This window comes from Rhinoderma darwinii, chromosome 5, assembly GCF_050947455.1.
Source record: "Rhinoderma darwinii isolate aRhiDar2 chromosome 5, aRhiDar2.hap1, whole genome shotgun sequence".
NCBI lineage: Eukaryota > Metazoa > Chordata > Amphibia > Anura > Rhinodermatidae > Rhinoderma > Rhinoderma darwinii.
Genome location: NC_134691.1, coordinates 316,973,083 through 316,989,621, shown reverse-complemented (window position 1 = coordinate 316,989,621; position 16,539 = coordinate 316,973,083). Strand labels below are relative to the sequence as shown.

Sequence of the window (16,539 nt, the reverse complement as noted above, 5' to 3'; positions counted from 1 at the left end):
CCGCAGCGGAGTGGCAGCTGACCAAACAGCAGTCAATGAAAGTCTAGCACATGAGTACCTGTATGAGAGTCCAGACAGACACAGATGATTCGTGGCACAGATGACACTTGGCGTGGCAGATGACACTGGGCATGGCAGAGGACACTTAGCGTGGCAGGTGACACTGGACGTGGCAGATGACACTACATGACTCCAACACTAGACTTCAGCTCAGGAACAAGCACAGTTACTGGATACAGGAAGCGGGATATGGGAACACTGGGAACAGGAAACAACTAAGGGACCATTTGCTTAAATAACATGGGAAGACAACAACAATGCTCAGGCAAGGAGAGGAAGGCTAGAGCCCTTTTAAAAGTCCAGGGTGTAAAGGGATTGGCTGGGGAACCTTGCACAGGTGCGCACGCTGGCCGGGAGTGAGCGCGCACGCACCCTACTGGAGACAGTGGGGAGCTGCAGCCACGTGTGCCGGCGTCTCTGGGGAGGGAGACACCGGCATGAAGTGTCATAAGTCGGACATGGCATCGGTCAGCGACCACAGGCACAACAACAGTGTTATGCTTTGGGCAATGTTCTGCTGGGAAACCTTGGGTACTGGCATTCATGTGGATGTTACTTTGACACTTTCCACCTACCTAAACATTGTTGCAGACCAAGTACAACCCTTCATAGCAATGGTATTCCCTAATGGCAGTAGCCTCTTTCAGCATGATAATGCACCCTGCCACACTGCAAAAATTGTTCAGGACGAGTTTTTAAGAACATGATAAATAGTCCCAGCTCTTAATTTGATCGAACATCTGTGGGAAGTGCTGGAAAAGCCAGTCTGATCCATGAAGGCCCCACCTCCCAACCTAAAGGACTTAAAGGATTTACTGCTACCATCTTGGTGACAGATATCACAGGACACCTTCAGAGGTCTTGTGGAGTTCATGCCTCTACGGTTCAGAGCTGTTTTGGCGGCACAAGGGGGATCCAAACAATATTAGGCAGGTGGTTTTAGTGTTATGGCTGGTCGGTGTATATGCTGTTGGCTTGGACTATAGTACAAACACCCTAAGACTTGCAGTCTTTCCCATCTCTTCCACTATGACATACACTGAAATATATATTGTATTATGTTGCAACAATACTGTCCATACCTCCAGATGCTGCCAATAATAGTCTTGCACACCGCGCAAACCTGATACTTACAAAGATGCTCTTGGTCTGCTGAGCGGCCAATGGAAGAAGTCCGGCTGACATGTTGATTTTCTTCATACTAATACTATACTAATAAAACTCTCATAAAAACTATAATTTATTGGTTTCTCAACCCAAAACAATCATTTATATAAAATACACTGTTAATTTGTGTTAATCATTTGTTTATTCTGAACATGGATGGCACTGGTGTTAGTACTGGAAGAAAGTGAGCCACTTAAAAATGTGTACTGGTACAAGGGGGCACTGTTGTGATTACTGCGGGAAGGTACTGATGGCAGAGTACACTGCTGTAAGTATTAGGGGTAGTTCACAATGCATTTTTTAGCACTGATTTTGACACGGAAACTGCATCAGAATCAGCAGGAAAAAAATGCCCCAAATCACCCCACATTGATTTCAATGGGTAGCAGAGGCGTTTTTTTCCCGGTGTCTTTTGGCCGCTCGTAAAAAAAAAAAGTGGAATGCTTTTAGAGCAGTTTCCGTCTTTGACCTCCCATTGAAATTAATGAAAACCTGCGGCGCTTGTATTGGACATTTTTTTGTGGCGGTTTTTGCATTAGATTCCACGCCTAGAAAAAGATGCGGGCCAAAAAAACGCCTCAAAAAAGCCGGTAAAAAAACATGGGAAAACGCTGGCAATTCAAAATCTGCCTCAAAATTCCTGAACGAATTTTGAGGAAGATTTTTTCTGCCTGACAAAAAACACAGTGTAAACTTACCCTTAGGCCCCATTGCCCACTTGAGTTTTTTCCTTCAGGGTGCTAGCCGTTTTTTTGACGGCTAGCACCCTGACCCATTAATTTCAATGGGGCCATGCACAGTTCAGTTTTTTTGACGGTCCCATTGTTCCGTTCTGTCAAAAGTAGAGCATGTCCTACTTGGGTCCGTCAAAAAAACTGAAGGCACACGGAGCCTAGCAACGGCCGGGCGGGCAGAAGTACACGTAGAAGTGCACTGCACTAATCGGCAGCCCCTTCTCTCTATCCAGCACTGATCGAGGGAAGAGGCTGCTGATCAGTGCTGGATAGAGAGCGATAGCGATAGAAAGAAAAAGAAGTTCATATGTACCTTGGCCGTTGTCTTGGTGACGCGTCCCTCTTTTGACATCCAGTCCGACCTCCCTGGATGACGCGGCAGTCCATGTGACCGCTGCAGCCTGTGAAAACGGTGATGGAAGTGTGCATGAGGCCTTAGCAGAAGGGGAGGGAATCATGAACACAGAGGCAATGGAGAGAGGCCTTGCTGTAAATACTGTGGGAAAAGGGGCCTCCTGTGATTACTGGGTTAAGGGGTTATCTATTGTGACTACTGTGAGAATAGTGGGTCTTGCTACGAGTACTGTATGAAATGGGTCAATGCACGGTGTTCTAGAGGAAATGTTTTATTTGGGAACGATTTTCCTGATCATTAAGCCTTATTATGAATATGGCCTAAAAATCTGGATCTTCACTGAACCAAAGTCATTATCTCAAAATGGAGAACACTTGGAACAGTGGTGAATCATGCCAGGACTATCAGGCCTTCCAAAACAACTTAAAAACTCATCCAGGATATCATAAATGTCCTCTCTAGCCTCAGCTAAAGTCAATGTTAATTTTCTCTAAATGTCAGAAATCCCTCAAATATGTAAAACGTCAGAAACCCCTGTGACAAATATGTAAAAGTATTGTACATATATGAGCTAAACACAAAAAATGGTTATAAACCATACCTAATAGAGATCCCAAAATATGCAATCAATATATAGCACGGTGCCGTTTCGGAGAGCAACAATTCAGAAAGAAAAAAATAAATAAATATTTTCCAAAACATACCAGGCACTCTTTGGGATAAGAATAATTTTGTATACATTTTTATTAAATTCCATATAAAAATATATTTTAAAGGTTTTTCATATATATATATATATATATATATATATATATATATATATCTTTCCTCTTTTTTCCATAATACAAACATTTTTTTTAGGAAAAGGAAAGGGTTTGAGCAAACACATTTGTTTCAAACTAGATGTACGTAATTTAAAAATGTCTCCTGGCCAGGATTCCAACACAGACTTTTATAACCTTACTTCCATTAATTTATCCCCCTCTAAACATAATGACATGTCATGATGAAGTATCTTAGTAATATAAATTCTATACACGAGCCTTTCATCTGACCCATATAGGTCGTTAGCTATAAGAAACGGTTCTTAAGATTTTTTGTTCAGACACCGTTGGTCTCAGTTCACACTTGCGTTTTTTTCTTCTTTTAGAAATTTGATCTGAAACTAACAAGAACAGTTCCTCTTATATGATAGCAATGCAAATATAGGTAAAGAGTTGAATACTCATCTTCATGTTGATCTCGCAACTCAGGATGGACTGGAAATTCCCTCCTTTCCACTGTGTTCCTCCTCCTGGAACAATTGTAGGGTTAAGGCAGATTTTAGAAATATACCAATCGGGTTTTTCACCCCTTCGATCTCATCAATGGCAGGTCACAGTTCCCACACGGGAGATTCTCCTTATATCCACTCCATCCACGGTCAATGCTTATGTTGAGTAGCTTAGATCTTCCTATACTCGGGGGCAGCCGAGATTTCACACAAAGGTGAACAAATTTTAGCGATGGAGCACACTCCTACATTGAAGAGTCGGTATCGTGCTATGCTGGTATCCACGTTGATTTTTTTCTGGCAACGCTGGAGACTGCAAGACGAGGCAAGGTTGACGTCACTACCTGCCAGGTGTAGACTAATTGATCAGCTGACGCGTTTCATCCCGGACCGGGATTTCCTCAGAGCTATTTCGTGAGTTCAGTAAAGTCTGGCACCTTTATAGTGCCGAATTTAAAGGGAACTGGACCCATATGTAAGGATATCTCATTAAGTACTCATTCTAATCCAATGATTCAAATCCAAAACATCCAGTTATACACATATTTTTTCTATATTTATAGATTCCCCTCAGTATTTCATCAGACATTTCTATCGGGAGATATGCATATATATATATATATATATATAGATCAGCAGCACAGGATAAATATTTCAAGAGGGTGCACGTCTCCTGGGTCACAGTCCGAGTGACCCCTCAGTCAAGATAAAGAAGAAATGGAGACAGCACTACCAAATTTTCAAAGTGAAGATCCTTTTATTCCATGGTGCAACGTTTCAGCTCAATACGAGCCTTTCTCAAGCATAATAATGTGACATACAAAACGCATATATATGCAATACAGGGTCATCAAACCAATTACATACATATAATAAACTTGTGCAAGAATGCTACAACAGGTATACAAAATTTTCATATCAATAGGATCCCCTGTGAATGTGCTAGTACATAAATAGAAAAATAAATAAAAACATTACATATACATAGTATAAATCGTGCATTCACTATAATAAGGCCAATCAATCAGATGGGCTACATGTGTATAATGACATGTGATAGTGTAAGAAAACAGGTGTATAAAATAAAGTTAAAAACATCTTACCCTCATTGGATCGGCTGATAGCGTTGTACACTTCCTTACTACATGGAAACTAAGCATTGCGTAATCCTAGCACCTGTGTGTATGAGTCATCGCATGATACGTCATTATACGCATGCGCATTGTCTACCAGAGGCGCTAGTCGCCATATTGAAAAAGGGCTATACACCCATAGATGTTTCTCATGAATGACGTCGGATCCTGTCTATCTCAACTATGAGTCATTAGACATATCGTAGATTCACATCTGCGCAAATGCCCATAAAGGATCGTCGGACCCATTTTGAAAAAGGGCAACATCACTCCATATGTTGCCCATACATCCCATCCACTATAAAGTCTAATTGATCAAATATAAAACGATGTGAACTATGTATACTATCTCTGTAGACTGAGATTAAATGTCTCAGACCAATAATCCCTATACTTCATCTATTTAGAAGCGCATATGCGTATATATAGAGCACATAATATACAGAGATTTACACATCGTCTTAGAGATACTGTGGACGGAAGACATGACTAATGTATATGAGAAAACTTTTCAAAAAATAAGATGCATATATTCAAGTATAAGGGTAGTGCAGATACACAGCCTCAACCGATCCTTGAGGAAAATCTTGAGAATAATATTTAAGATAAAAAGACAAAGGAGAAAAATATATAAAGTAGTTTATAGGACATTGATAATATATATCAAACCTAAATATTGTAAATAGCATACCGAATATAATTATAATATAAATGTAGTCAAATTACTTCCTATTCTCCTAATGCACAGAGGAGGGGGAGGAACAAGGGGAAGATGATAAATGCACGGGCAGATGTTCAGATCAGAATGTACCACTGGATTATCTAGAGAAACTCGGAAAGATTTTGAAGTCTATATTAAGACCTCTAGGGGATAAGGTGTCTAATTTAAAAATCCATTCCAACTCCAATCTTTTCAGTTTGGAGATCCTATCTCCACCTCGTCTATGGCGCGGTACATGATCGACAATATATAACTTAAAGTCATTCTCACCATGGTTATTTTCCACAAAATGTTTGGGTAATGGTAGGTCAATTTTCTTGGTACGAATGGTGGACTTATGATTGTTTATACGCTTCCTACAATCAAGAGAGGTTTCACCTACATACAATAATTTGCAAGGACATTGAATAATATATATTACATGGTCCGATTTACATGTGAGGTGATATTTAATTTTGTAGGTAGAGCCTTTAATAGGATGGGTGAACACCTCGCTCCTAACCATATTCCTAGAATTATTACAACCCAAACACGGGAAACAACCAAATTTTTGGGGGGCTAATAAAGACTGATGATTCTTAGTCAAAGAGCCCACATCAGCATGTACTAAACGATCTCTCAAATTTTTGGTCCTGCGATAAGCTATGCGTGGTGGGACCTCAAATTCTGGAATTTTATCAAAAGAACTCCTAAGTATCCCCCATTCTTTTTTAATAATGTTGGCAATATCATTGCTCTTATGAGAGTATGTAGACACCAATGTTAGTCTATTGGAGGGCGATTGTTTGCGATTTTGCAGAAGATCACATCTCGAAATCCCCTCCACTTTAGATTTTTTATTGTCCAATAGTTTTTTAGGATACCCCCGATTCCTGAATTTCTGAGACATATCGCTCAACCTGACGTCGAGAGTTGAAGGATCCTGCACAATCCTTTTCACCCTCAACATCTGGCTGTAGGGAAGAGATGCGATCATAGGATGGGGGTGGCAGCTTTCAAACCTCAATAAATTGTTACGATCTGTAGGTTTACTATACAAATCTGTGGTAAGTTTATGTTCCTGAATATACACTCTAGTATCAAGAAAATTTAGAGATGTTGTTGAAGAATCCATAGTGAATTTAATATCATCATCTATATTATTCAAAAAACTAAAAAAACATTCCAACTCCACTTGGGTGCCTGTCCAGATGACGAAGACGTCGTCTATATATCTCCACCACCTCAAAACCTTGGTGAAGTGGGGAGAGACATAGACGGCGCCTTCCTCTAAAGCTGTCATAAACATATTTGCGTATGTGGGAGCCACGTTAGATCCCATGGCCGTACCCCTCCTCTGTGCATAGAAGGAGTCACCAAATAAGAAATAATTTTCTGTGAGGACAATTTCCAAAAGACACATAAGAAGATTAATACATTCATGGGTGACTCCTTCTATGCACAGAGGAGGGGTACGGCCATGGGATCTAACGTGGCTCCCACATACGCAAATATGTTTATGACAGCTTTAGAGGAAGGCGCCGTCTATGTCTCTCCCCACTTCACCAAGGTTTTGAGGTGGTGGAGATATATAGACGACGTCTTCGTCATCTGGACAGGCACCCAAGTGGAGTTGGAATGTTTTTTTAGTTTTTTGAATAATATAGATGATGATATTAAATTCACTATGGATTCTTCAACAACATCTCTAAATTTTCTTGATACTAGAGTGTATATTCAGGAACATAAACTTACCACAGATTTGTATAGTAAACCTACAGATCGTAACAATTTATTGAGGTTTGAAAGCTGCCACCCCCATCCTATGATCGCATCTCTTCCCTACAGCCAGATGTTGAGGGTGAAAAGGATTGTGCAGGATCCTTCAACTCTCGACGTCAGGTTGAGCGATATGTCTCAGAAATTCAGGAATCGGGGGTATCCTAAAAAACTATTGGACAATAAAAAATCTAAAGTGGAGGGGATTTCGAGATGTGATCTTCTGCAAAATCGCAAACAATCGCCCTCCAATAGACTAACATTGGTGTCTACATACTCTCATAAGAGCAATGATATTGCCAACATTATTAAAAAAGAATGGGGGATACTTAGGAGTTCTTTTGATAAAATTCCAGAATTTGAGGTCCCACCACGCATAGCTTATCGCAGGACCAAAAATTTGAGAGATCGTTTAGTACATGCTGATGTGGGCTCTTTGACTAAGAATCATCAGTCTTTATTAGCCCCCCAAAAATTTGGTTGTTTCCCGTGTTTGGGTTGTAATAATTCTAGGAATATGGTTAGGAGCGAGGTGTTCACCCATCCTATTAAAGGCTCTACCTACAAAATTAAATATCACCTCACATGTAAATCGGACCATGTAATATATATTATTCAATGTCCTTGCAAATTATTGTATGTAGGTGAAACCTCTCTTGATTGTAGGAAGCGTATAAACAATCATAAGTCCACCATTCGTACCAAGAAAATTGACCTACCATTACCCAAACATTTTGTGGAAAATAACCATGGTGAGAATGACTTTAAGTTATATATTGTCGATCATGTACCGCGCCATAGACGAGGTGGAGATAGGATCTCCAAACTGAAAAGATTGGAGTTGGAATGGATTTTTAAATTAGACACCTTATCCCCTAGAGGTCTTAATATAGACTTCAAAATCTTTCCGAGTTTCTCTAGATAATCCAGTGGTACATTCTGATCTGAACATCTGCCCGTGCATTTATCATCTTCCCCTTGTTCCTCCCCCTCCTCTGTGCATTAGGAGAATAGGAAGTAATTTGACTACATTTATATTATAATTATATTCTGTATGCTATTTACAATATTTAGGTTTGATATATATTATCAATGTCCTATAAACTACTTTATATATTTTTCTCCTTTGTCTTTTTATCTTAAATATTATTCTCAAGATTTTCCTCAAGGATCGGTTGAGGCTGTGTATCTGCACTACCCTTATACTTGAATATATGCATCTTATTTTTTGAAAAGTTTTCTCATATACATTAGTCATGTCTTCCGTCCACAGTATCTCTAAGACGATGTGTAAATCTCTGTATATTATGTGCTCTATATATACGCATATGCGCTTCTAAATAGATGAAGTATAGGGATTATTGGTCTGAGACATTTAATCTCAGTCCACAGAGATAGTATACATAGTTCACATCGTTTTATATTTGATCAATTAGACTTTATAGTGGATGGGATATATGGGCAACATATGGAGTGATGTTGCCCTTTTTCAAAATGGGTCCGACGATCCTTTATGGGCATTTGCGCAGATGTGAATCTACGATATGTCTAATGACTCATAGTTGAGATAGACAGGATCCGACGTCATTCATGAGAAACATCTATGGGTGTATAGCCCTTTTTCAATATGGCGACTAGCGCCTCTGGTAGACAATGCGCATGCGTATAATGACGTATCATGCGATGACTCATACACACAGGTGCTAGGATTACGCAATGCTTAGTTTCCATGTAGTAAGGAAGTGTACAACGCTATCAGCCGATCCAATGAGGGTAAGATGTTTTTAACTTTATTTTATACACCTGTTTTCTTACACTATCACATGTCATTATACACATGTAGCCCATCTGATTGATTGGCCTTATTATAGTGAATGCACGATTTATACTATGTATATGTAATGTTTTTATTTATTTTTCTATTTATGTACTAGCACATTCACAGGGGATCCTATTGATATGAAAATTTTGTATACCTGTTGTAGCATTCTTGCACAAGTTTATTATATGTATGTAATTGGTTTGATGACCCTGTATTGCATATATATGCGTTTTGTATGTCACATTATTATGCTTGAGAAAGGCTCGTATTGAGCTGAAACGTTGCACCGTGGAATAAAAGGATCTTCACTTTGAAAATTTGGTAGTGCTGTCTCCATTTCTTCTTTATCATATATATATATATATATATATAAAGTACTAAGATATATACACACAGTACATTACATATAAATTCCTATTTTTTTTAAATAAGAAAAATTCATTTATCCCTAACAAACCCATTAGTGATCAGCAGTGTCTATAAAAAAGAAGAAAGAAGAAAAAAGAAAATGAAAAAAATATATAAATAAAAATAATAATTTAAAAAAAAACAAAAAAAAAAACGAGTACTGGATGAAATGGGTCAATGCACGATGTTCTAGAGGAAATGTTTTATTCGGGAACGATTTTCCTGATCATTAAGCATTATTATGAATGTGGCCTAAAAATCTGGATCTTCACTGAACCAAAGTCATTATCTCAAAATGGAGAACACTTGGAACAGTGGTGAATCATGCCAGGACTATCAGGCCTTCCAAAACAACTTAAAAACTCATCCAGGATATCATAAATGTCCTCTCTAGCCTCAGCTAAAGTCAGTGTTAATTTTCTCTAAATGTCAGAAATCCCTCAAATATGTAAAACGTCAGAAACCCCTGTGACAAATATGTAAAAGTATTGTACATATATACATTTCTGTTTCAACAGGTTTAAATGTATATATTTATTTATATCTGTACATCTAATAGGTGATTGTGAGATGGCGATATGTGGTGGTGTCAGCTGTATCATTGAACCTCGCATCTTTGTTGCCCTTTGTAAAGCAAAAATGCTTTCTGCTGATGGTACCAGCAAGCCTTTCTCCAATAGAGCTGATGGATATGGAAGAGGAGAAGGATGTGGTATTCTTCTACTAAAACCTTTAAAAAAGGTATGAAATGTTTACTGTCTCAATATCTTCTACTTGCCCGCAGCAAGATCTCATTGTCTTGACTCACTTATTGCTTTTTACTTCTCACTTTAATTGCATTCTTCTAATCATGCCTTTCCTGTTCCATCGATTGTCCACATTAAACAATGTTTTAGTACGACTCCAATTATTTTCCCCAAAGTTAACACCCCTTTGGTGTGACATTTGTTTTCCTTATGTTCAGTAAGGTTTTAGTGTAAAGGCTATTATGCTTCACCCCACATCCATGTTTATTTGGCTATCAAAACTCTGTTTAAAAATTTTTACAATTAATTTTTTTAATTTTCCCATTACACAGGCTAAAAAAGAATTCTGCAAAGTCTGGGGACTAATAACTGAAAGTGCATTAAACCAAGATGGACGCTCAGTATCACCAATTACACGACCATCTCAACATCAGCAGGAACATTTATTACAGCACATCTATAGTAAGACAGATCCATGTTCTTTGCAATACGTTGAGGCTCATGGGACTGGAACACCAACCGGTGACCCAACAGAAGCTGCCAGCTTAGGAAACATCATTGGGAGGAAACGTAATAGAATGAAGCCCCTAAAGATTGGATCTGTTAAGGGAAATATTGGTCACACGGAATCTGCTGCTGGGGTTGCTGGGTTGATAAAAGTTCTTCTTATGATGCATCATGAAATTATTCCTCCATCTCTACATTATTCTAAAGAAAATGGCATCAAAATAATTGAGGAATCCAATCTACAAATTCCAACTAGTCCCGAAAAATGGCAAGAGGACGTCAAATTTGGAAGAATGGCAGGAATAAATTGTTTTGGGTTTGGAGGAACTAATGTTCATCTTGTTGTCAAACAAAATAATCAAAAATACCCTAACTATTGTTCAAAAAGATCTGTTGAAATATTTATATTATCGGCAGCCTCAAGTAAATCCCTTGAACTCTGTATTGAAGACACAAAAACAGCGTTAAGCAATGCAACATCCTTATCCCTGGAGAACCTACTCTACACAGCAGCCTGCAGAAGAAGTCATCTAAATTACAAATACAGAACAGGATTTCTTGCCTCTTCTTTAACTAATTTATATCAACAGCTACAAGTTGTGAAAAAAGACACTGCTCCAGCGAAATCCAGTCTCCATATTGTATTTGTATTCTGTGGGAATGGAGTCCTTTATAAAGGGATGTGTAAGATGTTACTAGAACATGAGCCAGTGTTCAGAAAGAAATGTGTAGAGATTGATACGTTGATTCAGGCTTACACTTCCATTTCTGTGGTACAATTGTTAGAGAAAGAGTTTGATGATTTCTCAAAGCCGGATGTGGCACAATTGGTGCTTTTTACAATTCAGGTGTCGTTAGTGGCTCTTCTGACACATTGGGGGGTGAAGCCAGATTGCATAGTGGGACATTCAGTTGGAGAAGTTGCTGCCGCTCATATTTCTGGAATTCTTTCACTTGAAAATGCTGTAAAAGTAATTTATTACAGGAGCAAACTGCAATGCAAAGTTACTGGGGGGAATATGCTGGTAACTGGAAATCTGCCAGTGACTAAAATATCAAAAATAATTCAGTCATACAAAGGAAAAGTATGCATCGCTGCTTATAACAGTCCTATTTCATGCACCGTGTCAGGAGATAGCCATTCAATAGAACAAGTCCATGGGGAATTGACCAAAAAATACAGTGAAAAAAATATATTTCTCCATGTACTCGATGTTCCTGCTGCATACCACAGCCCCATGATGGATCCTATATTGAATGAGGTAAAAGAGACACTGAGGGATTTACATAAACAAAATATGGAAATTGACATTATTTCAACAGTGACGGGTAAGCCAGCATCCAAAGGAGATTTCACCACTGGTGATTACTGGGCTAAAAATATTCGTGAACCAGTCGCCTTTGAACAAGCTGTAGAAGCTTCAGCAAGAGATAAAGAAAACACTCTGTTTATTGAAATAGGTCCGCGGAGAGCATTACAAAGGAACATAACTGAAACTTTAGGACCCAAAACAACCGTATTACCTGCTATACAGCCCCAAAAAGAGTATGAGACCATCTTTTCTATGCTGGTATCACTTTTCACACAAGGATACAATCTTGACTGGTGTAATGTATTTGAAGCTTACAAATCTTCTCCAGCAACTATTCCAAGATACCAATTTGATCACGTCAAGCAAGATATTAAATATGAAAAAATCAGACAGGCAAACCAGACAGTAGCAAGTCCCAACCATCCATTAATCCATAACATGAGTGAGGATTTCACTGACTTCCAATGTAAGGTTTCTAAAACTATTACACCATATGTCTATGAACATAAAAACTGGGGATCGGCCCTTATTCCAGGTGCATTCTATGTAGAACTTGGATTGGCAGCTGCAGCTAACAGCTTCAGACCTAAATTGCCTTTAAATTCTTTGGAAATCAGCGTAACATTTTCCAACCCATGTGTTCTCCACCAAGACTCTGTGGACCTAAAAATCAAGCTACACCAAGAAGGCAATGTAACAGAATTTGAAGTTCTAACATCGCATGTTTTTGCAATTGGGCAAATACAAAAACATAACTGTGTAGTAAACAAAGACAATATAATCTCAGCTGAACATCTATTCAAAAGATGTACTTCTATATTCAAGACAGAAAATGTTTATGAGCAGCTCTCTACATTTGGATTTGAATATGGAAAGTCATACAAACAGCTGGGCGATGTTCATTATGGAAAAGATCTTAAGGAAGGAATTGCAAGAGTAAAAGTGAGTGAAGAAGTCAGGGAAACAATGTATGAGTATCACATACATCCAGTCATCTTAGATTGTTTTCTCCAAATGGCGGTTTGTGTGGGATCGGATTCAAAAGACACAGTGATCTTTCCATCATCCATAGGAAGTTTAACAATTCTACAGCCACTTCAAGAAGAAATGATCATCTACATGAAAACAATAAAAACAACCGAGAAGTACATTGAATTGTGCGGGTGTTTTGCAGATAACAATGGTTCAATTTTAGTAGAAATAAAAAGTGCTAAAATGGCATTTGTAAAAACAACCACCAACAAACAAGAGAAAACTTTTTTCCAACTTAAATGGACATCTTGTACACAATCCAGTCATAGACAAGAAAATGAGCCAAAAATATTGATTTATTCTGACAATGTTGGAATAGGTGAAAAATTATCAAATTACATACATAATGAACTGAGCTACATTACCTTCAACAGTTGGAATTCAGACATTCAAATACAAAAGCTTCTTAATAGTGAATGTAAAGATGTTGTGTTTATGTGGGGAATCCAAACAGTAACTGAAGATATTACAAACAATTTGACACAATATCTAGCGAAATGTTGTGAAGTCTATCGACAGCTGATTTTAGCAGTGAGGCAAAAGAACCCCAAGCCTTCTATACGAACAGTGACGTTCAGAACAGTTGAAAGTACAGTGGATCACATTAACCCTGGATTTGCTTTTGTCGGAATGACAAGAGCTTGTATCTTTGAACTACCCGACATTACATTTCAGCTGATTGACGTCAGCTCCTCAAGTCCCCAAGATCTTGCGGCACTAGCTCAAGTTCTTCTTAATTATAATCTAGAGGACCATCCAGAGATCTGGATTAAAGAGGGTTGTATTTATACCAATGAAATAACACTCACTGACACTAAAAGGAGAACATGGCAAATGGAATCGGTACAGAAATCTGATAACTTTACCCTTTTTACTTCAGAACCTTATAAAGTAACGAAGATTTCTGCTGAACTAACTAATTACAAAGTAACTGAGCTTAAAAGCAAAGACTTAAAGATTTGTGTTGATCAAATTGGCACCCACACCGACGATTATTTTCCTGTTAGCCTTTCAAGCTGGAAATATGGGAATACTTTGTACTGGAACTCTTTGTCTAGTGATAAGCATGAGCTCGTCGCTCTGGACTTTTCCGGTATTGTGACTGCAGTTGGCAAATGTGTTAAGAAGATCCAAGTTGGTGATCGAGTTGTGGCTTGCTATCCAATGACTGCAACCTCTAATGTTAGTCTTCCAGAAAATGTTTGCTACTTAGTAAAAAAAGCTCCGGTGATAAAAAATGCTCCTTGTGTCTCATTTTTTGTTTTAGCCTGGGAAATTCTGCACAATCAACTACCGCATGCAAAGAATAAGCCTAAACTTGCAATTCTAACACCTGATGCAAAGTCGGTCTTATGCACAGTTTTATCCAAGACAGCAAAGCAGAGTGGATGGGAAACTGTAATATCTGTTGGAAGTGGTGTGGTTGATAAGCAGTGCACTTCCATGGTAATTCTTCCTACATTTGGGGCTGTCACTAAAGAAGTTCTTGATGCGTTACCTCTTCTCAAAGATGTGGTTTTTGTATCTGATCATAAAAATGGTAAAATCGGGCACAATCTATTTGCTCTTAGTAGCAACAAAGACTTTCATATCCACTTGCTTGATATTTCTGAAGTTTTCCAGAAGGCATATTTACAACAGCATGCAAAAGAATTGCACAAGTGGCTTTATTCCATATCTTCAGAAAACACCTTTGTCATTTTAAAAGAGTTGGTTCAACCATCACAGAGTGAATCTGGCTTTGATAGTAGAGAAACCAGCTACTTTACAACCCAGTCCTTACCTGTAATTGAGCTAGACAACAGTACTATTTCAAAGATACCATTGTCAGCACCCGATCCAATGCTTTTTAAAGATAATGCGGTTTACATAGTCACAGGCGGTCTCACTGGTCTGGGATTTGAAACAGTGAAATTTATTGTGAACAATGGTGGTGGCAACATAGTGATTCTATCCAGAAGAAAGCCAACCCCTGAAATGGAACAACTGTTAGCTGAGGTTCAAAATGCAAAAGAAACTACCAAGATAGTTGCTCTAAAATGTAACATTTCCTTTTACAATGAAGTAAAAACAGCCTTTGATTTAATAAAAAGAATATTTTCAAATATCCCAGTGAGGGGTGTCTTTCACAGTGCTGTTGTTTTTCATGATGGGATTCTGCAGAACCTAAACTTGTCCCTGTTTGAAAAAGTTCTTAGCCCAAAAGTAGATGGAGCTGTGAATCTTCACCGTGCCACATCAAACATTAAACTTGACTATTTTGTTTGCTATTCATCTGTTGCATCATTTGTTGGAAATGCCGGACAAGCAAATTATGCTGCTGCCAACTCCTTTCTAGACGTGTTCTGTCAATACAGAAGAAATAAGGGTCTTTGTGGACAATCGATCAGTTGGGGTGGTCTCAATCTTGGCGTGTTACTCAACCAGCACCAAATTCATAAACTCTTAGAAGCAAAAGGAATGCTTCTCTTGAATACTGAGGAAATTCATGAGCATCTGAAAAAATGTCTTCAAATAAATAATTCAAATCAAGCAATAGTCAAATTTAATTTTTATACCATGTATAAAAGCCTGATCTCATATATCCCATCACTGAGGAAACGCTTCTATAATGTGATAGTGGAAGAGAAGAACAGTTGGGAGAATACATCAAAAGAAAATCAATCTTCCAATAGTAATAAGGAAACAAGTGAAGATTACATTTTGTTAGTAGTTACTGAGCTCACAGGAGTCGGCTCAAATGAATTCACTATGGGATCTCTTCTCGGTTCTCTGGCGATTGACTCAATGTTGGCCATGACATTACAAAGTCGTATCTTTAAAGAGAAGAATGTGAACATACCTCTGGTCAAACTTTTAGATCCCAACACAACCATCTCAATGTTGGTGTCACTGGTTAAAGAAACCACTAGCGATGAAAAAGAGCTTGGTAGAGAAATAATAGAGGAAACTATTCTGTGATATGGAAATTATACGGCAAGAACTGAACTAAACTAATTGTAGTGCTTTTGCATTACAGCATTTAGTGAACTTTATAGATAAATGGCAATAATTGGTGATTTTAGAGTAAATTTAATTATTATGGCATTCTATCAACTTAGTGTAGAATGTATAGGACTACAAAGGCATTTAATTCTGTTAAAGAAGTTTAAAATCTGTGCACATAAATTGTGAAATACACTTACTTTCCTTATTCCGGTCCAGCCCCTTAATGATCTATAGTTACGGCCCATCAGGTGATGGCTGAGGCCAATCACTGTCTGCATTGGCGACGTTCTGTCCATAGTAATGTTACCTTTGCTGCTGCTGCTGTCACTTTAGTTGTTATCACTATGGCTGTCGCATCAGCTGACACAGAGTAGTAACAGTAGTGGTGGGGCACGCACAGGACCGGTGGCATATTGCACAGATTATTATTTTTCAGTATATATATATATATATATATATATATATATGCACACACATATATACATACACATGAAGAAGATCTTGCAGCAATCCAAGTTCAAA

General features: G+C 38.3%; 1 protein-coding gene across 1 annotated transcript in view; it reads left to right on the top strand.

Annotated features, from left to right (window-relative positions):
• The window catches only part of LOC142653009 (mycolipanoate synthase-like), a 33,646-nt gene extending 17,656 nt beyond the window's left edge, over positions 1 to 15,990 (top strand). The window contains exons 5-6 of the mRNA XM_075828716.1: positions 9,991 to 10,172; positions 10,510 to 15,990. Of these exons, the coding sequence (XP_075684831.1) occupies positions 9,991 to 10,172; positions 10,510 to 15,990 (5,663 nt within the window). The remainder of the gene's footprint in view (positions 1 to 9,990; positions 10,173 to 10,509) is intronic.
• The last annotated feature ends 549 nt before the right edge of the window (positions 15,991 to 16,539 follow it).